The sequence below is a fragment of the Equus przewalskii genome, chromosome 10 (assembly GCF_037783145.1).
Source record: "Equus przewalskii isolate Varuska chromosome 10, EquPr2, whole genome shotgun sequence".
NCBI classification, from domain to species: Eukaryota; Metazoa; Chordata; class Mammalia; order Perissodactyla; family Equidae; genus Equus; species Equus przewalskii.
In genome coordinates this window covers 2814961-2838655 of record NC_091840.1, presented here as the reverse complement: position 1 = coordinate 2838655, position 23695 = coordinate 2814961, and the positions used below count along the sequence as shown (strand labels likewise).

General features: G+C 47.0%; 2 protein-coding genes across 5 annotated transcripts in view; one reads left to right on the top strand and one right to left on the bottom strand.

Moving 5' to 3' along the window:
- Positions 1 to 945: 945 nt before the first annotated feature.
- Positions 946 to 15724, bottom strand: EIF4A3 (eukaryotic translation initiation factor 4A3). Its single transcript, XM_008514459.2, has 12 exons — positions 14991 to 15724; positions 13848 to 13920; positions 13108 to 13174; positions 12602 to 12664; positions 11797 to 11929; positions 11493 to 11573; positions 5789 to 5930; positions 5184 to 5322; positions 4414 to 4529; positions 1584 to 1691; positions 1358 to 1485; positions 946 to 1179 (listed from the first exon to the last, which is right to left on the bottom strand). The coding sequence occupies exons 1-12, from the start codon at positions 15157 to 15159 to the stop codon at positions 1163 to 1165; spliced, it is 1236 nt and encodes a 411-aa protein (XP_008512681.2). The 5' UTR covers positions 15160 to 15724; the 3' UTR covers positions 946 to 1162.
- A 5912-nt stretch (positions 15725 to 21636) lies between these two features.
- Positions 21637 to 23695, top strand: part of CARD14 (caspase recruitment domain family member 14) — a 36548-nt gene continuing 34489 nt past the window's right edge. The window contains exon 1 of one of the 4 annotated variants that reach the window (XM_070561368.1): positions 21637 to 21741. The gene's annotated coding sequence lies outside the window, so the exon portion shown is untranslated. The remainder of the gene's footprint in view (positions 21742 to 23695) is intronic. The other 3 variants (XM_070561367.1, XR_011523257.1, XM_070561370.1) reach the window with 3 other exon arrangements.

Genomic DNA, 23695 nt, shown 5'->3' with positions numbered 1-23695 from the left:
GTCCACATTCAGACCACTGCATGAGGCAGAATTATGCCTCAAAAGGAAACAACATTCTGCTCGCTCCTACTGCCCAAGAGCCAGGCTGCTTTCCAGAAAGTCTGTACCTACTGACACCACGGCCACGTTTTCCACACCTCTGCCAAGATTGAAGGTTAACGGTTAGTAAACCTTTGACAATCACATTCCACTTGTGAATCAGCAGCAGAGCTGGGCATTTCCGTGACTGTCTGATTTTCTAGTTGTTATCTTTCCTAGACAGCATCGGAGTTAGATGAGCTGCTCAGGGTCTTACCTTCTTCCTCCTGTTTCCTACCATCTCCTCCGAGTCACCAACGATGCCCCACGTGCCACCCTGCCTCCTCCTCCGTGACACGGGGGCTCATTAACCCCGAGTAAGTCTTGCTGGCGATGACTCCTCCCTTCCAGTTACTGCCCTAGTGCTCCTTATCTTGCTCCTCCATGCCTGGCTACAAAGACCCAAGGCCAACCCAAAGAAAAGTATTTATGGTCTCAGTTCCTCCACCTCCTAATTGCCTCCCTCCGCTCCCTAAGAGATGGGATCAGGTACCAGGTATGCCTGTTCCCGCTTGCCTGCCGCCTCCTTGGTAGGAGACGGAGCCTAATGGCACGGGGCCAGGGCTGTGGTGTCACTTCCTTTGCCATTGCTAAGTGCCCAAATGCACTGTATCTGAGTCCCCGTATAATCACTTTTTGCTGGGAATTTAGGGAGGAAATTCCTTTCACAAACTCCACCACTTCAGATGCCTCGAGTTAGAATCATCTGATGAACTTTACCATCCCAGTCAGCTCTGGGAGGGGAGAGGCCAGGCAGTTTTACCACTTCCACTGTAAAGCTCAGAAGATGGAGTGAAATGACCTGCCCAAGATTTTACAGCAGGTTACAGCAAAGCAAGTGGCACCCTCAGAGATACAAATTAGAGCTTATGGGAAAACTTCTAAATGTTTAATGAAAAAGATGTAAAGCCGTGCAATATTTACATACAGGTAAGAAAAGGAAGCAGAATCCACAGTGTGCGTCTTGTGGAGCTGTGACAGAGTTCACACGCACCCCATGAAACAGGAACTGCTCCTCAACAGGTCCAAACGGGAGTCCAACACAGGCAGACGTTTCCCAACCATCTCCAGCAAAGCAGACTCTTCAGATCAGATCAGCAACTGAAAGCAAGACAGATACGCATTAAGGAATAATGCAAACAAAATGAAAACTTGTAAATTTAACTAAAGGCTCACAGCAGACTTCTCAAAACAAAAAAAGAGAAAAAGCTCAAGTGCCCCACATGAGAACTGGACACTCTCTGTCCACCGGCGGCAGTGGCCGGCTGCCCTCCCTTACCGTTCATCGGCATCTCGTCGATCTGAGTGGAGTAGTACTGCTCAATGTCTCGCAGGATGCGGATGTCGTCATTCTTCACAAAATTAATGGCCACACCCTTTCGGCCATATCGACCTGATCTCCCGATTCTTCAAGAATAAAGCAAAATCACTTTAGTAAATACAGCAAAAAATATTTCAGTAAATCTACCAACAAGAGCGAAGCCATGAAAAGCTTGCACCCGTACCTGTGTATATACAACTCTCTGTTGTTGGGCAGGTCGTAGTTGATGATGAGGGACACCTGAGGGACGTCCAACCCCCTGGCCCAGACGTCTGTAGAAATGAGCACTCGACTGCAAACAGAAAAGGCATCTGAGGCAATCACCTTCATCATAAAAGTGTAAGACGGGCTACGAGTCCAAAACAGGCGTGAAGTGTGAGGGACAGCACCAGAAAGGGGCATTTGGTATATTTAGTTACTGAGGTCATGTGCACCATCTGAGAAAAAATCAGCTATCTTTTACTATACTGCACTCAATTGTTTAAAGCCAGTCCCACACCAAACATTGGGAAAGACACTTGACCTCTGCCTAGCAAAAATAAGAACGGGAGCCTTACTGATTTTGGTGCCGTGCGCACAGTATCTTCAAGTCTGAAATGCAACTCACACCATTCTGTCCTTCCTACAGGACAGAACCTGCCATAGCACGACCCAACTGTCTGATACTGAGGCTGCCAGCCTACCTGCCTGCCGGGCACCTGCAACATGGCTGGTCTGAAATGAGGCGCTCTTTAAGTGTAAAATGCACACTGGAATTTGAATACTTAGTACAGAAAAAAAAAAACCAAAAAAAAATAATTTCAGTGCTGATTACATGTTGAAATGATATGCTATATTGGGTTAAATACATTATTAAAAAGCAACTTCACCTCTTCTTATCTGTTTTAAAGTGGCTGCCAGAAAACTTTAATTACATATGTGTCTTGAACTGTATTTCTTTTGGACATCGCTGGTCTAGAAGCAAAGCATTAAGGGACAGCAAGAGAAAGAAGTTCAAAAACACAGGAGAGGTGTCACTGCTGTATAATCACGTAGAATCAATCAGAGTGGGAGATGAGAGGAAGAATGGGGCCAAAGCAATACCTGAGGGATAAGAAGGCACAGCGGAGCCAAAAGGAGAAAGAGGCCAGCCCCACACGCAGACCCGTGAGAGTCAAAACTGCTGAAACAAAACACAAAGACAAGCAAACCAAGACAGCAGCCTGCCAAAAAGACAGTCCGTAAAGGAGCAGCGCCTGGACCAGCAGCTGACTTCCCAACATAAGCAGCGGAGCCAAACAACAACGAATTCTTCATTAAAGCGCAGAAAAGACGCAACGTCAACCTAGAATCCTACCTCAGCAAGTGCCCCCTTTAAGACAGCGCAAGGAGACGTTTCACGGTGAAGTAGACATTTTTAGACAAACTAAAACAGACACTTTGTCACCAGCAGACCCAAACTAAAGTAAATCCAAAAGGACATTCTTCAGACAAAAGGAAATTTACCCAAACAGAAATTCAGAGATAAAAGAAAAAGGAGCAACAAATATGGTAAATATGTTTCTAAATGTAGATACATTTTATTATATAAAGCAAAATATCTTGGGTTTGAAACATATGTAAATTAAAACACATGACAACAAACACAGAAGCCTGGGGGTCACTGAAGTCAGTGTTTCAAGTTCTCTGTGCTATCGGGGAGTTACTGAGATGCTGACAACACAGACTCCCGCTGCACTCCCCAGAGCGACTACTAAACGACGTAAATAAACATCTTCCAAAATAAGAAGTGGGGAAAAGGAACAATTAAAAAAAACCCAAATACCAAAATAAGGGCTGGCCCAGTGGTGTAGCAGATAAATTCGTGCAGTCTGCTTCGGTGGCCCAGGGTTCACCAGTTCGGATCCCCGGGTGTAGACGTACAACCACTTATCCAGCCATGCTGGGAAAGGCATCTCACACATAAAAAATTAGAGGGAGATGGGCACAGAAGTTAGCTCAGCACCAATCTTCCTCAGGAAAAAAGAGACAAGGATTGGCAATAGATGTTAGCAGTTGAGGGTTTATCTTCTTCAAAAAGAAAAAACCAAAAGAAAAATAAGAAAAAGAAATCACAGAAGTAATATGACAAGTAAAATGTGCTTATAAGATGGTCAATTTAAAAGCAAATGTATCAGTATTTACATTAAACAAAACTGGTCTAAAGGCTCCAATTAAAAAACAGCGATTATCAATAGCCTAAAAGAAAAACAAAACCAAAACCCAACTCCATGCTGTTAGCACAAAATCCATGCACAGGTTAAGGTCACAGCAGGATGGAAAAGAAGGGAGGACACAGGGAGCAGACACTAACCAGATAAGGCAGACCTGGAGACAGAAGGCACACCACAGAGAAAGCGGATATTCCCACGATCAAAGCCACAGGCTCCAGACAGGCAGTAACTACACTCCTAGGCACGGTCTCGTGAGACATAAAGCAGGAGCCGACGGAACACAGATGAATAACCTCCTCCACAACACTCTCAATCCTCACCAAACAGTGAAACAGAAAAGAAAAGCTAAGGATCCACATGGCTTGAAATCACAATTAGCAACTGAAATCTACCGGGCACGCCTAGGACACCGTGTGCCAACACCCACACAGGACCTGTCCTGTTCAAGCACCAGACCGTGTGCTGGGCCACAAGGCAAGTCTGAATACACGTCAGAAGAAGGAAATCACACAAACCATGACCTCTGAACCAGTGGAAGTTGAGCTAAAAACCAATTACAGAAAGATAAACAGAAAATCCCCATTTGGAAATGAAGAAATACACTTCTAACTGAGGCAACCAACCCACCTAGTTAGGGCTGGCTATCACCTCGACCTACCCTATCCCAGCAGCAGTGGCCGCCCACTTACCAGCTGATCTGACCTCCTTGCACTCAGCCGTGAGAGGAGGGCTCGGGGTCGTGGAACTAACTCAGGTAACGACAGGAGGCCATCGAACTCTGACCAGCAGGGCCAGCCTCGGGGGAGAGGCCAGCCAACCCACCTGGCGCCGGACCGGAACTCCTTCATGATGGACTCTCGCTCCTTCTGAGGCATGTCCCCGTGCATGGACGACACGGTGAAGTTGGCTTCCCTCATTTTCTCCGTCAGCCAGTCAACCTGCAAATCAAATCAGCAGATGCTACTGTACGCTCATAAACCAAATCAGACATTGTATTCAGGACTTTATTTCAATGATTTGCAGAACCAACGTGAATACTCATAAAGCAAGTGCTCTTAAAACTCTGACTAATCTTAACCGGATGTGTAAAAAACAACTTTGCCTGGCAAATACTGCAGCAAACATTCTCTTAATTTGTTCCATGTAAATTTCTTTAGGAGAAACTAAAGAGACCATATCTCACTATTCTCATTTGAAACTTAAATTCCAATCTTTGTTTGGAACATGGCCCAACTCCTTTACCTTTTGCAAAGCTACCAGTGGTTCTCAGTTCTGCCTGCATATGAGCATCACCTGGGGCGATTACAAAAACCTAGGCCTGGGTCCCCCCTAAAACCAACACCCCGGAGCCTCGGGTCCCAAGCCAGCATCAACACTTCTGAACACCGGACATGTCTGTTCACATATCATCCATGGGGGATTTCATGTTAAAGGGCAGAGCTGAGTAGTTGCCAAAGACCAGGCACCCACAAAGCCTAAAGCACGAACTTCTGGCCCTCGAGAGAAAAAGTTTGACCTAAGTTCTTAACAGAACCGATCTTCAGTTTGTGACACAGGATGTTACAGAGCTAAGCTCTGAGAGAGCCAAGTACCTTCCTCTTGGTGTTACAGAAGATGACCGCTTGAGTAATGGTGAGCGTGTCGTAGAGATCACACAAAGTGTCAAATTTCCACTCTTCTCTTTCCACCGCCACAAAAAACTGCTTGATGCCTTCTAGGGTCAATTCATCACTGGAGAACAAAGACAAATTCTCTTAACTCATTCTTCCAACCAAGATTGGAGGATGCACGCAGGCCAGGCACTGTTCCAGGTACGGTCCAATCTCCAGCAGCTCCACGAGGCTGGTCATTAACCCCCACCTCCTGCCCAGCCACATCCTCCTAGAAGCTGGCACTTCTCCCACTCGGTCCCAAGCTCTGCATCAGTCTGAACCTCTAACAACTGCTACCACCCTGTATGTGGTTCTAAACAAAACATCTGACTGTTCAATAGTATACACATTCTACTCCCAAAACACTGATAAATAAATGCAATCAGGTAATTTTTAAAATTGGAATTACTGGATCAAAGAGGGGGTGTATGTAATAAAAGCTGCCTTTTCAAAACAGAAAACTAAATCAAATTTTCTCATTTTGAAACCCAAATTCGAGCCATGTTGTGTATTTTAGTACCACTCAAGAAGCAGGGCACTCTTACCGTTTTACCAGGATGCGGATGGGGTCCGTCATGAACTTGTTGGTCATCTCCAGAATCTCATGAGGCAGCGTGGCGCTGATGAGCACCACCTGTGTGGCTGGGGGCAGGTACCTGTACACATCGTAAATCTGCTCTTTGAAACCTGGCACAAAGAATAAGACAAACTGGGAATTTTTCAGGCTGCACACTTTGAAGGAGAAGTTACATGTCAAATGCTCACATTTAATTAGGTGCAGTTCTGATTGCAAGGTATACGATTTCATAAGGAATCTTTTCTACAGAGCTGGCCTAAATCCTTGCCTTTCCTCCCTTCTCCCACTGCCCACCCTCTCCCCGGAGTGCTCTGGGGATCAGGGCCTGACCCCAGGAGTCCTGGACGCCAACAGTTAAAAGCAATAGAAACCGCCTCCAGGAAACACACCTCAGCCCCAAAGACAAACACAGACTCAGAGTGAAGGGATGGAAGACAATACTCCAAGCTAATAATGAACAAAAAGAAAGCAGGTGTTGCCATACTTATATCAGAAAAAGTAGACTTCAAAGCAAAACAGAAAAAGAAAGACAAAGAGGGGCAGTATATAATGATAAAAGGGACACTCCACCAAGATGACATAACACTTATAAATATATAAGCACCCAACACAGGGGCACCAAAATTTGTAAAGAAACTATTAACAAAACTAAAAGGAGACATCAACAACAATACAATAATAGTAGGGGACCTCAACACCCCATTAACACCAATGGATAGATCATCCAGACAGAAAATCAACAAGGAAATTATAGAATTAAATGAAAAATTAGACCAGATGGACTTAATACATATATATAGAACACTTTATCCAAAAACAGCAGGTTACACATTCTTCTCAAGTGCGCATGGAACATTCTCAAGGATAGACCATATCTTGGGAAACAAAGCAAGCATCAATAAGTTGAAGAGGGTTGAAATAATATTGAGCATCTTTTTGGATCATAATGCTATGAAACTAGAAATCAACTACAAGAATAAAGCTGGGAAAGGGGCAAAAATGTGGAGACTAAACAACATGCTACTGAACAAACAATGGATTATTGAAGAAATTAAAGAAGAAAACAAATATTATCTGGAGACAAATGAAAATGAAAACACACCATACCAACTTATTTGGGACGCAGCAAAGGCAGTCCTAAGAGGGAAATTCATTGCAATACAGGCTCACCTCAATAAGCAAGAAAAATCTTACATAAACAACCTCAAACGACACCTAACAGAATTAGGAAAAGAACAAACAAAACCCATAGTCAGCAGAAGGAGGGAAATAATAAAAATTAGAGCAGAAATAAACGATATTGAAACAAAAAAAACAGTAGAAAGGATCAATGAAACAAAGAGTTGGTTCTTTGAAAAAATTAACAAAATCAATAAACCCTTAGCCAGACTCACTAAGAAAAAAAGAGAGAAGTCTCAAATAAATAAAATTAGAAATGAGAGGGCAGAAATCACAACAGATACCAAAGAAATACAAATGATCATAAAATATATGAAAAATTATATGCCAACAAATTGAACAACCTAGAAGAAATGGATAAATTCCTAGACTCATACAACCTCCCCAAAGTGAATCAGGAAGAAATAGAGAATCTGAATAGACCAATCACAAGTAAAGAAATAGATACAGTAATCAAAAACCTCCCCCAAAATAAGAGTCCAGGACCAGACGGCTTCTCTGGAGAATTCTACCAAACATTCAAAGAAGACTTAATACCTATCCTTCTCAAACTATTCCAGAAAATTGAGTAAGATGGAGCACTCCCTAACACATTCTATGAAGCCAACATCACCCTGATCCCCAAACCTGACAAGGACAACACAAAGAAGGAAAACTACAGGCCAATATCACTGATGAACACAGATGCAAAAATCCTCAACAAAACTTTGGCAAACCAAATACAGCAATACATCAAAAAGATTATACACCATGATCAAGTGGGATTTATACCAGGGACACAGGGATGGTTCAACATTCGCAAGTCAATCAACATGATACACTGCGTTAACAAAATGAGAAACAAAAACCACATGATCATCTCAATAGATGCAGAGAAAGCATTTGACAAGATCCAACATCCATTTATGATAAAAACTCTCAATAAAATGGGTATAGAAGGAAAGTACCTCAACATTATAAAGGCCATATATGACAAACCCACAGCCAACATCATACTCAACGGACAAAAACTGAAACCCATCCCTCTCAGAACAGGAACAAGACAAGGGTGCCCACTTTCACCACTCTTATTCAACATAGCACTGGAGGTGTTGGCCAGAGCAATTCAGCAGGAAAAAGAAATAAAAGGAATCCAAATAGGCAACGAAGAAGTAAAACTCTCGCTATTTGCAGACGACATGATCTTATATATAGAAAACCCCAAAGAATCCATAGGAAAACTATTAGAAACAATCAACAGCTACAGCAAAGTTGCAGGGTATAAAATCAACATACATAAATCAGTAGCATTTCTATATGCTAACAATGAACTAACAGAAAAAGAACTCAAGAACTCAATCCCATTCACAATTGCAACAAAAAGAATAAAATACCTTGGGATAAATTTAACCAAGGAAGTGAAAGATTTATACAATGAAAACTACAAGACTTTCCTGAAAGAAATTGATGATGACATAAAGAGATGGAAAGACATTCCATGCACATGGATGGGAAGAATAAACATAGTTAAAATGTCTATACTACCTAAAGCAATCCACAGATTCAACACTATCCCAATCAGAATCCCAAGGGCATTCTTTACAGAAATTGAACAAAGAATCCTAAAATTCATATGGGGAAACAAAAGACCGCGAATTGCTAAAACAATCCTGAGTAAGAAAAACAAAGCCGGAGGCATCACAATCCCCGATTTCAAAACATACTACAAAGCTACAGTGATCAAAACAGCATGGTACTAGTACAAAAACAGGTCCACAGATCAATGGAACAGAATTGAAAGCCCAGAGATAAAACCTCACATCTATGGACAGCTAATCTTCGACAAAGGAGCTGAGGGCCTACAACGGAGAAAAGAAAAGTCTCTTCAACAAAGGGTGTTGGGAAAACTGGACAGCCACATGTAAAAGAATGAAAATCGACCATTCTTTTTCACCATTCACAAAAATAAACTCAAAATGGATCAAAGACTTAAAGATTAGGCCTGAAACAATAAGTCTTCTAGAAGAGAATATAGGCAGTACACTCTTTGACATCAGTTTCAAAAGAATCTTTTCGGACACTCTAACTCCTCAGACGAGGGAAACAATAGAAAGAATAAACAAATGGGACTTCATCAGACTAAAGAGTTTCTTCAAAGCAAGGGAAAACAGGATTGAAACAAAAAAACACCCCACTAATTGGGAAAAAATATTTACAAGCTACTTATCCGACAAAGGATTAATATCCATAATATACAAAGAACTCACACAGCTCAACAACAAAAAAACAAACAACCTGATCAAAAAATGGTCAGAGGACATGAACAGACATTTCTCCAAAGAAGATATAAGTATGGCCAAGAGACACATGAAAAGATGTTCATCATCGCTAATCATCAGGGAAATGCAAATGAAAACTACACTAAGATATCACCTTACACCCATTAGATTGGCAAAAATATCCACAACCAAAAGTGACAAATGTTGGAGAGGTTGTGGAGAAAAAGGAACCCTCATACACTGTTGGTGGGAATGCAAACTAGTGCAGCCACTATGGAAAACAGTATGGAGATTTCTCAAAAAGTTAAAAATTGAAATACCCTATGACCCAGCCACTACTGGGTATCTACCCTAAGAACCTGAAATCAGCAATCCCAAGAATCCCGTGCACCCCTATGTTCATTGCAGCATTATTTACAATAGCCCAGACGTGGAACCAACCTACATGCCCAGAACCTGACGACTGGATAAAGAAGATATGGTATATATACACAGTGTAATGGAATACTACTCAGCCATAAAAAAGGACCAAATTGTTCCATTCGCATCAACATGGATGGACCTTGAGGGTATTATGTTAAGTGAAATAAGCCAGACAGAGAAAGACGAACTCTGTATGACTCCACTCATAGGTGGTAGTTAACATACAGACAAAGAGAACTATCGGTGGTTACCAGGGGAAAGGGGGGGTGGGGGGAGGGCACTAAGGGTGAAGCGGTGTACCTACAACATGACTAATGATAATGTACAACTGTAATTTCACAAAGTTGTTAACTATCATAATCTTAATAAAGAAAAAAATATTTTAAAAAAAAAAGCAACAGAAACCCTAGCCCCGAGTCACCCACAACCTCAGACGCCTGTAGGCGGTCATGACTCAGTTCCAGCTGCACTGCCCTGCGAGGATTTGTGTCCACTGTGACCAGGTCTCCACATTTTAAGAGAATTCAGAGATCTGAATTTTTTTTTTAAAGTGTCCCAGTTGAAAAAAATCTCCCACAAATATCAAATCATTATGTTGTACACCTGAAACTAATATAATGTTACATGTCAATTATACCTCAATTTAAAAAACCTCCCAATCAAATAATGCAACCAATTCACATTATTTAATATGGAGGCTGAATAAAATCCATCGGCAAGCAGGACCTGGCCCACAGGTCACTATACCGCAACCTCTGCCAGGCCTGGGCAGGATGGGGTTAGGACGTTAAGTGTGTGAGAATGCCCATGGGCAGGGGGTCCCCAAGAGCTTGGTAACAGACTGCGGGGTTCTGATTGCACAGATCATGAAGTCCAAGAATCTGCATTTCTATCAAGTTCCCGGTGACACGGACGCTGCTGGTCTGGACCGTCACTTAGAGAAGCGCTGCCCTAGGGACAAGACCACAAGCAGCCACCTACAAACCACAGCTTCCTCAGACACAGGGGAAACCATCAGAGGGCTCTGTGGTCAGAGCACGTCTAACTGAACTGAAGAGCAGGTGTCTGATGAGAGGCCCAAGCATGGGGAGGGCTGGGGGCAGCTCCTCAGGACAGCACTGTGCCTTAGTACCTGAAGGAGCCACTCAGGAACTAGGCACCCAGGAAAACAAAGGAGAAGACCGCCACGTGTGTTACTGGTTAATGTCAGAAGCAAAATACTGCCTCCATGCCAGGCGACCCCGACATCTATGGAGACACCTGCCCAAGCCCCTGGGATGGAGGTAGAGACGGAGGGGGAGGGTGTGTGCAGGTAGGGGAAGGCGAAGACACTGCAAAGCATTGTCCCCAGCTGTTTCACATGGGGAACAAGGTTACTGAACTCAGGGTGACACCTGTCATTATGCACTTCCCAACCACCGCACCAACACAACTGCTATCACTTAGGGGTCCTAACATATTTGTTCTGAAACATTCTGGTAGAAACACATAAAAAACCTAAATAGTATACATCCCAATTCTAGAAATTTATCTTAAAGAAATGACTGCTAGAGCCAGCCTTGATAGCCTAGTGGTTAATGTTGGGCCCACTCCTCTTTGGCAGCCCAGGTTCTTACAAAGTCTTACAAAGCCCTACCATAAAAAAGATCAAAATACAAGTTTTATGTTCATAATTGCCCCCAAAGTACAATTGTTTTGCACAAAGAAAACACTACCTATATTCAGAACACTTCCATTAGCTCCATGTTTCCATTGCATGCTGTGAAAATTTAACAATTACACGTCAGTAGAAAATTCTTTTGTTACTCATACCTTTATTCAACATTTCATCAGCCTCATCCAAAACCAACATCTTGATAGCTCGTGTCCTCAAACTTCTGCGCCGAATCATATCTATAACATTAGATTTTGAAATAATGAGCCCTCAGGCTACGAGGAAAGAGCTAGCCATTTCATCTGGTTTTCACAGCATTTCAGAGACCTTCCCTCCACTTCCTACAAGTTACCCAAATGCAAACCCAGCACGCAGCACGTCAAATGACAAGGGTCCTGTATCGCTTATGCACTTTTTACTATTACAATTTGCAGCACAATTTTTATAGACAAAAGTGCTTACCAAAGACACGCCCAGGTGTGCCAGCGACAACGTGCTGTCCGTAGTCCAGTTTCCTGATGTCCTCCCCCACGTTGGTGCCTCCGATGCAGGCATGGCACTGGACGTTCATGTAGTCACCCAGAGCAAGCAGACCCTGAATTAAAACACACATGCACATCCAGGGCCTGCCTCGAGACCACTAGGAAGTCGGAAACATCTGAGTTTCCCAAAATGAAGATCACTCCTATTCTAATTTATGATGACCACCAAGTGTTACTGATGCCATATTTACACCATAAACCAGAGAGCCCAACTCTCCTCCTTCTATTCTTTTCTGCACCAAAATAAAGTTAGTCTTGCTGGTTTCTTATTACAAATACATGTTAATTATAGAAAAATCTGTATTATTTATAGAATTACATATATAAATATGTAACATTCATAATCCTACCCCACTAGAGACAATATTAACATTTTAATATACATCCTTCCAAAACGTTTATAATACGTAAGTATAACATGTAACTATAATATCTAAGTACTACTTTTTTTTATTTAGGATCTTTATTACAATTATTTTTTATTGAAATGGATTTTTTGTTGAAAAACTTACAATTCTGAGACTGCAAAAATTATTAGAATAACACAGCTACACTAAAAATGACTTAGTACAAACCAGCAATTTATGGCAAAATGTTAGGAATCAGGAGAAAAAATTCGAGGGAATAGAAACACAGGATTAGATTAAGTCTTTACAGCTGGCCTTTTACAACTGAATTATAAAGCAATACTTGAAATGTGACACTGTCATCATTAACGATCTCACCTTCTGGATCTGTACAGCTAACTCTCTCGTTGGAGCCAAGATCAAAGCTTGGGTTTCACGAACCTGGTAAAATAATTTGTCAGAAAAGAGAGAATCCTCAGTATTTTCAAGGTAGACTGCACTAATCCAGACTCAGATCTGTTTTGAATCTTACCGCACATTACCCACACATAAGATTTCCAAGAGAGGTAAGCGAACCCGAATGTTACTCAAACGACAAATCGAGCAATAATGGGATGTAAGGCTCAGGATTCTTGTTTGCAGACAAGAATTTCCACTAGTTTAAAAAATCTCCCAGTTTAAATAAAAAAGAATTTATGACAAAGTATTAATGTCAGTTCAGGTATTAGTGGGCAATTAAGATTCTCTTAAAAAATTTGAGTCAATTAAAAAATTTTAAATTAGAGACATTTACAAATTGCACTTTTTGAACACTGTAGTTATAGAAAAAAAAGGAAGTATTTCTCAAGATTAAAGAGAGATTTGTTTTAGGAGCAACAAATTACCTGAATATCCAAACACTGGAGGACAGAGATACTGAAGGTGGCTGTTTTGCCTGTACCAGACTGAGATCTATCAGAGAAAACACAGAGAAGTGGGGTTTAGCACGCTGGGCTACATGCCCCCGTCCCCATCACGCAACCCCCGCACGGCAGTGCTCCCAGGGGCTGCGCCGCAGAAGCACCAGAGCAGCTTCTTCCAGCAGACGCCCCACCCCCCACAAAAGACCAACAACACCCTAACTGCCAGGGGGTGGGACTCAGGCACCGAGTCGCTGCTTTTAAACCCGGGTGACAAGGACGGCAGATGTGTCTTTTGCGTCAGGGGGTGATGGAGCTACAGAATCTCTTAACTCCAGTAGGTGTTACAGGCGGCAGAAAGAGACAGACTCCTCCTTATATAAATATAATTCTTTTCTATGAGTTTAGATTAAAACTCTCCTCCAAAAATAATTTTTTTTTGTAAACGAGTCTTTAAAAATTAGGCAAATCAGGCATAAAGCTATTAAAAGAGCATTACATACAATTGCACATGCCGACTGACATGTAAGTAAAGCTGATTAAAAAGATGAAGGCTTTCCGGAGTAGAGGACACAAACACAAAAACACGCAAAACACCCTGTGGCTGAAGGCAAGGGAAGAGCTGGTACCGAGTGCACGAAAACTGCGAGAAGCTGTCATCCCACAGCATTTAACCACTTTGGCTTTCCTAGCATCTCATCCCTGCTCTGTGCAAGCAGACTTACTGTGCGATGACGTCTCTCCCTTTAATTATCTGCTTGATAGCTCGCTGCTGGATTGCTGAGGGTTTCTCAAAACCTGTAAATAAAAACATAAAAACTGAGCTCTAACCACTGGGACAGCACATTTACAACCACACGCTGTAGGCTCCCTGGGGCAGAGATGGTATCTTTTTTTAAGCCCCTATGCCTAACCCAACGTCTAACACACTGAGCTCTCAAGAAGCAGGTGCTGAATGAACCGGGCTGAAGGACAGAAATTTTGTCTGCGTGGAGCAGAAGCCCAGCTCATCTCCCCGCTTCCTCTCCTGCCTCTCCTCCCCTCAAATCCACGGACACCCAGGCTGACCTCTGGAACTCTAAGTCTGATCGTGTCACTTTCCTGCTTAAAACGCTCCGATGGCTTCCACCACTCTTAGAAATAAAAGTCAAGCTCTTTAACACCTCACACGACGCTGTGCAAGATCTGGCCCCTGCCTCTTTCTCCAAACTTAGCCCTAGGCTCCCCAGACAGGAGGCTGCTTTTTTTCCTGGAATGCACTCGGCTCAGGGCTGCAGGGCCCTGGCACCAGCTGCTCGCTCTGCCCAGTATTACTACAGTCTTCTCACAAAGCCTCCTTAATCCAGATCTCAGCTCATATGTCAGCCCGTTCTGGGAGCCCCCTCACCTAGTTCCCCTACTACTCTGACTCTCTCCTCTCCCTAGTCAACTTCGTTCAATCATCCCGCTTTATCTTCTTCACGGCCATGACCGCCACCTGAAGCAGGCGGGCTCTACGCTGTCCTCCCAAACATAACTTGAGCTCTCTAAGGGCAGCAGCCTGTCTGGTCCACCGCTAACCCCAGTGCCTAGAGCCGCGCACGTCCCCAGCACCTGGCAGGTACAGGACAGTTACCGGCGGAATGAATGACTCCGAGGGCCCGGAAGGCTGTGCAGCCCTCGCTGGACCCGGCACGGTGCTCTGACCCGAAGACAACACCGAAGCCACCGACGCAGACGCGGAGTGGGACGGCGTGCTGGGGGCGGCGGTCGCCCGTCAGCGGCCCGCCCTCGGCTCCGAGGTCCGGACCCCGGGGCCGGCCGGGGACCCTCAGTCTCGGCCTCCCTCCCCGCCCGCGGCCCGCAGCCCGCGGCCCGCGCCCACCGACCGTAGGCGTAGATGCCGCGCAGCAGGTCCTCCCGCAGGCCCATGGTGTCGAACGTGGGGGTCACGTCCACCTCCTCGCTGGTCTCGAACTCCACTTTGGTCATGTCTTCCTCTTTAAGCAGCCGCTTCCGCGCCGAGCCCGACGTCGCCATCGTGGCGGTGGCCGCCATGATCCCGAGGCGCCTGAGAGCGGACCGCGCGCCGCAGCGGAAACCGGAAGCAGGACCGCGCACCGCCGCCGCTGCCAGGAACTGACGCCACCGCGCGCGCGTGCGTACGAGCGTGCGACGGAGCCGCGCCTCGCGAGGGGCGGGGAGCTCCTCTCTAGGAGAAAGGGGAAAGGGGCGGTGCCTCTGCGTCTCGCGATATGAAATCTCGCGAGGGGCGGGATCCCGCCCACAGTTTATAAAGGTGCGGAGGGTGCGGGATACCCGAGTGTGGGGCGCGGTCGTTGGGGCGCTGTTAAGGGCCTGGTGTGCCGAGGCGGGTTGATTCCGCGCGGGGCGGTAGACCCGGAGCCCCCGAAGACCGGCTGCGGGCCGAGCCAGGGCGCCCCTGCTCCGGGCCGGGCCTCCAGGCGGCCGTGGTCCCCAAATGCGTACACTCCCGCCCGTCTATGCGCCTCTTCGACGTTGTCAGCGAGCCGGGCTATTACTCGTGGTTACCGATGCCGGAGGTGCAGTCTCCTGCCGGAAGATCGGGGAGTTTTGACTGCCTTCTGGTTGGGTGGCCCCTAGTGGAAAAGCCCCTACCCGGGGTCGAGCGTGTCGAGAGACAGTGCCCTCGCCTGGGGACGCAAACAGTGGGGTCCCGACGTCCCTGGGCGCCAGGACGCCCCGGGCCAGGGCTGCGTGACCTGGGACGCGCCTTTGTTCGACAGCGGCTCCCTGGTCCCTCCGTCTGGTGGAGGCGCTGGTCAGCCCGGCCCTGCGGGGACATCGCCCCGGAGACGACGGCTCTGTTGCCTGTAAGACGTTGACGGGTTAGGCCGCTTGCCCTGAACTTGCTCGGGTGTCTAGATACCGACTCCTCAAAGCGCCTCTGGACCGGCTTCTCCCCCTGACGTGTGCTGGTCCTGCGTGGTGTGCGAATGGCGTTTTTAATTTTGGGAAGGTTGTGCTCTGTCCTTTCTCATTGTTGGCTTGGCTCGCATCGCTGGGCATGTCTTTAATCCACCGCCTCTTCCCAGGAGTGCTTGAACACTCCTGTTGTGAAGGTTGATTTGGTTAAAACTGGATAATCCTTTCATCCTCTAAACCAGGCACGTGGAGAGTGGAGTGGGTTGCAATATTTTGACAGCAAACGAGTAAATGAGGGCTTCCTTCTCATAAAGCTCTGGTTCTGATCTCAGAATGTGTCCAAACCCTACAAGATAATTGACCTGATGAACTTGCCTAATAATGATGCTAGTATTACTCAAATATTAAGTATTTATAAAGGTGAATTTCTTTCTTAGACTTTAAAATAAATAAAATACAAATGTAAGTTCTTATGTCCTCTTCTCACTCCATAAAGGATCGTTTGGTACCCTCTCTGAGGTGCACACACCCTGTTTTGCAGGCTGTGCTTTAGGGCTGTGCTGCAAATACAGATTTCAAAGACTTGCAAGAAAAGAACACAAAATATCTCAATAATTTTTATATTGACTATATGTTGAAATAATACCGTTTTAGATATACTAAGCTAAATAAAATGTTATTTAAATTAATTTCACCTGTTTCTTTTTACTTTTCTCAATATGGCTATAGAAACGTTTTAATTATATATTATATTCCGTTTGGAGAGTGCTGTTCTAGGTATTAACAGCATGTAAAATAACCTTGCCAGAAGTGTGGGGAAAGAGTGAATTGAAGATTCCTGACGTTATGAATTCTGCTATCAATGAGGAGGGAAAGAAATTATCACACTCTTTTGAGTGCAAAGAGGATAATTACCTCTTTTGCACTTATTCGGAGATTTTTAATCTCATTCATGATCCACCTAGACTTGTCTTTTACCTTCACAGTTTTGTAACCCTTTATGCCATTTTCCTGGCAATGTCCCTCTTGCTGTGTCTGAATACACATCTTAAAGGCCTCTTCCTTTGGGGCCAGTAAGTGTTTAACTTTTTAGCCAGAGTCCATGAAAATGACAAGAGCTGTGGAGTGTGGTGTGGGAGCAGGTGCAGTCTCTCAGTGAACAACGCTATCTGGGGAAACAATGGGGAACAAAGCAGATGTGGCCTTTGTCCTCCTTGAGGACAGACCATGTGGGAAGTGAGGTGCAGGAGACAGTGCTGCCCGGGAACATGACGGTGGGTGGGGTCCACCTTGGTGACTGGCAGGCCTGCGTGGGACGGTAAGGAGTGTCAATCCACTCTTGAGGGAGCTCTGAGCTGGAAGCAGTACACCAGATCACGGGAGAGCCGTGTTTCCATTGTGTAGCAGAGAGGGCTCTGGGTAATTGCAAGGAGGCTGAGAGCTCCTCTTGGGAGAGAGGATTTTTCTGTTCAAATGCAGGGCTGGTTTTACACACCCTACATACACAAGGCTCCCCAAAGGTCTTACAGTGTCCATGAGATCTGAAATGTGTTTTGCTTTATGACCAGAAGGCAAGTATCATCTAGTGTCATATTGAGAACATGCCTTAGTTACTTGTCCTAAAATATTTGTTCTGCATAGCTGGGCATAAGCATCTCCTTCCAGAGCAAGACTCAGCCCTGCTCGGCTGTCAGCACACAATTCCACTGCTTACACGTCCAGAGTAATGTTCAATTCTTGCCAGAAACCTCAATTACAGTTCCAACGAGAGGGCGCAGACGCATATCTTGTCTTAACAATTTTACTGCTGGCAAAACCACGGCCCAGACTGGAAAGTTGAAGTGACCTCCAGCGAGGGGTAGAAATGGCCCTGCTCTGAGTCCCCTAGAAAGTGGATTTATACTGCTCCTCACTCCTGGGTCCTTCACCCCAGGGCTCCCGGTCGCCAAAGTGGACCCGCCCGTTATGTTGGGGTGCAGCACCCTCTGTCAGCTGCACCTCACCTCCCACCCCGTTAGATCTGGAGCCAGGGGTTGTCCACCTGATTAGACTAACCTCAAGGAGGAACATGTCTGTTTTCTTCCCATCGCTGCCCCAGCACACAGTCCATGTGCCTAGATGTCTAGGGAAAGAGGGCAGAAGGAATGCAGAATGGGGTCACGGCTGGTCAGGAGCCCCTGGAGCTGATCCCAGAGCAGAGGAGAAGACGGGCTGTGGGCTGCACCTCAGGAGCTGAGCTGCCTCCTTCCGTGTGCCCACATTGGTCTCAGGGTGGAGACAGTCAAGGTGGCTCATCTTGTCCTCGGGCGGCAGGAAGTTTGGCTGTAGTGCTCCTGGGCTGGGCTGGGTCTCCATGGGTCATCGCCGCAGGCATTGCCATCCTGGATCCGAGGGGCTGTGCCCAGAGAGCAACTTCTTGCCAGAAGCCCCACGCATCACTTGGTATTAAATGGCAAACATTGTTTCTTTCTACACACAGCCCACTCTACCCCAGGATGGAGCGCCTTGCTAAGTGCCCCTTGAACTCGCCCAGCTGGGCCCTGGACCCCACACTGCTGGCGCCTGGCATTTGGCATGTGTGTGGAGCATCTCTGGGATACAGGTGCTGTTCCAGGTGCTGGACTGGGTGGGGACAGGTCAGACAGCACTGCCCTCACACAGCTTGCGTTCCAGAGAAGGGCAAGCCCAGAAAATACATAAACCAATAAGATAATTATAGGTTCTGTAATTACTGCGATGCAAATAAAATGAGGCAAAGTGGAAGAGCATGGTTAGTGGGTTGCTGTTTTACAGGGTGACTGGAAGAAGTTACCCCATGAGTTGTGAGAGGAGGTGACCACAGTAACACCCCAGGGAGCAGTGTTCCAGGAAGAAGGGACAGGGAGTATGAACACCCCCAAATGAGCTGGGGATTGGAATGATCCAGAGACAGAAGGCCAGGGTAGTTGTGGCATCTAGAATGCGGACAAGGGAGGGAATAGGAGTAGAGGTGAGCAGGGTCAGATTATAAAAAGTCTTACAAACTATGAAATGGAGTTTAAATGCATGATGGCTGTCATAGGAGCCACTTTAGAGTGGTCTTTCTTTGAGGGGAGAGGAACAGTTTAGAAAGATGACCTGGCTTATCACTTCTCACCTTTTTGGCTAAGATCAAGTGTGTAAAGATGACATGGCTGCAGCAAGATGTCGAGAGGTTGGAGTCAGGGGGCTGGGGACTGGCTGGGAGCCCCACTGGAGAGGCAGTGGTGGCTGCTAGAGCTGACGCGGTGGAGGTGGTGAGAGCAGGGCTCAGGAGATACTTTGAAATGAGATCAACAGGGCTGATGTGTGGCGCTGTTAGGGTTGGGGAGAACGAAGATTGACTCCTGGGTCTCTGGTGTGAGCATCTGGGTGGCACTATCATGAGATGGGGAAGCCGGGGGACAGCAGCCTCGTGGTGGCTTGGGGGCAAAATCAACAGATCCGATAAGTACATGTGCACACATGTTCATGGCAGCAATAGTCACTAGAGCCAAAAGGTGGGAACAACCCACACATCCACTGACAGAGGCATGGGCAAATGCACTGTGTTCTACCCGCACGACAGAATATCGCTCAGCCATGACGCCATGTGAAAGAAACCGGACACACAAAGTCACACATGCACGATTCCACTTACGTGAAGTGTCCAGAATAGGCCAATCCGTAGGGACAGAAAGCAGATTAGTGGCTGCCAGGGAATGGGGCAGGGGCTACTTATGGGGCACGGGGGTGATGAAAACGTTTTGGAACTAGACAGAGGTGATGGTTGTGCAGCATCGTGAATGTGCTAAGTGCCACTGAATTGTTCACTTTAAAATGGTTAATCTCATGTTATGTGAATTGCACTTCAATTAACAAAGATTTTTTAAAAATAGATCTGATTTAGCTGGGCTAGACTGGAGACGCCTAGACGTCCATGGAGCTGCCAGGTGGGCAGTTGCAGTGTGCGAATATGCAAAGCAACGGGGAGTGGCGGGTTTGCCTGCTCCTGTGGAAATAGCTGCTTCCTGCCCTCTCCGCCAAACCGTGCTGGCGTGGGCCAGAGGTGGGTGTGGGGTCCGTGCTGTGGCTCAGAGACGAGAGGCCAGCCGCCGAGCCACACTCAGACCCGGGTTGCTCAGGTCTCCAGCCCGGCTATTTCGAATGCCTTGGAAGAGGTCCTGGCGTCGTCCTGGGTGTTAGTTGGAAGGGTGACAACGTGTAACCCACCTGAGGGGCAGCTGCCGTGTGGCAGGCTGAGACTCCGCTCCGAGAGCTCGCATCCGCGTCCCACCTCGCGCCTGCATTCTTGCTCGCTCTGCCCCGAGCGGCCGCAGCCCCATCCTTCTCGTTCTCCAGGAGGAGGAGATTTGGGTTCTGGTTGCTGTTCCTCCATCAACTAGCTCTGTGACTTTAGGAACGACCCTTGTCTGTCAGGATGATAATCCTTAAGGTCCTTCCTGCTCAGACGGGCCATGAAGCCATGACCCTCCCTTCTTTCCTGACCAGTATCTGCACCAGTGGCAACCAGGCACCAAACCAAGGTTTATTCATTCACCCAACCAGTATGCATGGAGCATCTCTGTTGTAGGGGTGGGGACAGCAGAGAACAAGAAAGACAGGAATTCTTGTCGTCTGGAGGTGACAGGCTCATAGTGGGAAGGTAGGCGAGAAACCAACAAGTAATTGGAATTCATGACATGTCAGGAAGCAATGAGTTCAATAGGAAAAAATGAAACAGGAAGAGAGGGAGGGAGGACCAGAGTGGGAAGTCTACAATTTTAAATAGAATGGCCTGGAAAGGCCTCTCTGGGAAGGTTGCCCTTGGTTGGAGTCCTGAAGAAAGTAAAGGAAAAAGCATTCTAGGCAGAGGGAGCCACACGTGCAAAGGCCCCGGGACAGGAGTGCGCCTGGAGCATTCAGAGGCTAGCAAGGAGGCTCCTGTGTGTGAAGCAGCTGAAGAGAAATGAGGTCAGAAAGGATGAGATAAGCGGGGCCTCATGTATGGGTCATGGTGAGGACTTGGGAACTTGTAGACCAAAGAGAATGACATGACCTGACTCACCCTTTAACAGGATCGCTCTGCGTGCTGTGTTGAGGATTGGCCGTGAAGGGCATGGGAGGAGGCAGCCAGGAGACCACTGCAGAGGTGCAGGTGGAGATGATCAGGGCACAGCAATGCAGCTGTGGAGAAGTGATGAGACGCAGGATATATACATTAACATGGAAGAATCAAGACCGTGTTCTAAATCTGAATAGTAATGATCAAGTGTTGGTTTTAGATGGATCTACTGGAGTTATTTAAATACTTCCCATAACTGATCATGAAAACCAAAGAACAGCTCCGGGATTTATCCTAATCTTCCTAGAGTTTTTCCGAGACTGTTCCCAAAGGAGAGAGGATTCCCTCCACTCCGAGGCTTTCCGCCGTCCTCTCCATCACCGCCTTCCATGGCTTGAGCACCAGCCCGGGCAGTGCCCGGCCGCTCCGGCGGCTCTCGAAAAAGCAAAACCAACTCTTCGCACATGGCATCCCTGCCGTGGGAAAGTGTTGGCACTTCGGTGACACGCGGAGGCTCCGTGTCAGGCGCTGCCTCTGTGGGCAGGGCCTGGAGTGACGTGCCTGTCAGACCGGCTCGCCTGCTGCTGCTCAGCCGCGACGGTGGCACAGGCAGTCATTGCCTCTCAAGGAGGAGGAAGCCAAGAGCGCGGAGTCTGTCCCCAGGAGAGCAGGTCAGTGTAAACAGGGGAGGGTGGACAGGCCAGGAATGGGGCCGAGAGCTGTCCTCAGGGGAAGGTGAGGGGCCGGCTGCCTCCTCTTAAGGCTGGGGGTGGTGCCTGGTTTGCGGACGAGAAAGGAGACCACAGACCACAGCTGTCCCACTCCGCTTGATTAAGTTACGTGAACGTTCTGGCTGCTGGGCCACCTTAGGACAGTGTGGGCCAGGATGGTGAGAGGAGTCTCTTTTTGAACTCTTCTCTCTGCATTGGTGCTCCAGGAAGAAAGGGAGGTTTCTGAGTTCAGATATAAAGGGAGTGAGAGCAGCTGCCAGGTGTCAGTGGAAAGGGCACAGCCAAACATTTCAAATGGCGCCGTGGGGGGATCTTAGCCGAGGGGTCCAGGGAGGACCTCTTCCTTTTGTGCTTGGAGACCATCTGCCTCACCCCTCATATATATGGATCATCAATTCCCCTAAGCTTTCTCTAACTCATTCCTTCCTGTTCTGGAGTCCTGCATATGCGTGTGCGCGTGTGTGCATGCACGTGCGTGTGTGTGAGTGTGTGTACATGTACTCTCTCCTTCTCTCCTACTTTACAGGCAAGAGAAGAGCCTGAGCCTTGGGGTGAGAGAAGAAGGTTGGCATGGGGAGGGGTCAGATGGGAGGACCCACATCTTAGATGCTCAGGACTCCTGCTATCTTACTTTCTCTCGAGAATCGCTGTAGAGTTATTAAGAAAACTTTTATATAGTTTAAAATATCCTTAGGGATCTCTGGGTAAATTCTCTTTACTGTTAGGACTAACCCTTAAAATTGGGGCTGAGTTGCAAAGAAACACCCACATTTTTTAATTGCCATTAGGGGGGCCATTGTACGCTGTTTCCCTGTGCAAAGAATGGACTAGACTGACTCATGCTTGGCTACACCCACTTAGACCCAAACCCCAGTGTGGCTTTGGGGGATCCCAGGAGCCAGAGGGGGCAGTTGGCTGGGGTTTGGAGAGTCCCGGAGGGACCTCTGTCCAAAGCTGCCCTGGTGAGGCAGCTTGTGGTGTCAGCTGGCCCTGACTTTCCGAGTTCACGTTGATGGGAGCAGGAGTCTGAGAAAAGTCGAGTGCTATCTGACCTTCTGTGGGAGGTGGCAGTGTTCCAAGGAGGTGGGGGCAGGGGTGGCAGTCAGACTAGAAGACCCTCCCAGAGCAGCTGTCACCCCGCACCAGCCCTGGGAAAGCACCAGAAGTACCTGCAGGCCTCCGGGGCGTGTTTCCCGGCCAGTCCTGGTCTCCAGGGCATCCTCAGAGACCCGAGCGTCTGGAACTCCCAGAATTTCTGCTGCAGGCTGGCAATGTGGCCCCCTGGCGACTTTATAATATAATACCAGAGAGGGCACCAGAGTGTAATTTGATAAAAACAAAGTTAATATTCTGTGAGCCTGAGCTTTTGGGTCTCTGACTCATGGGAGCCAACTTCATCCTGGGCCGTTGACCCCTGTTGAGGAAGGCCTTTGGGTCACAGTTCAGGGCTGGCATATTTCTCCTCTGCTTTTGAACCTCTAGGCTCAGGCCCGGTGTGTATTAAAGCAGAAGTTGTATGAGAAATTTGGGGGGAAACATAAGGGTTTTATAAAGATGCTCTACTCTCCTTTATTAAGCAGAAGGTTAAGAAATCCTACCCAGGGAGTAAGAAACGTTTTTTTTCCCTGCTAATGCAGGACAGGTCCGACCATGTCTTCTTCCCCGCTTCCCCCAGCTTTTCCAGAACTTTCCCCACTTCAGTCAGCACCTGTCTGTTCCCTGGTCTGTTCCCACCCTGGCTCTTCCTCACAGGACTGGGGGAAAGCAGGAAAGGGGACGCCTCTGCCAGTGTCCCCATTGAAGTGTGAGGGGCGGGGCCTCTGTGCACCCTCGCCTCCTGCCCTATGACAGTTTGCTACCTAAAGCACATCCCTCGGGAGAGAGAAGGGGGCAC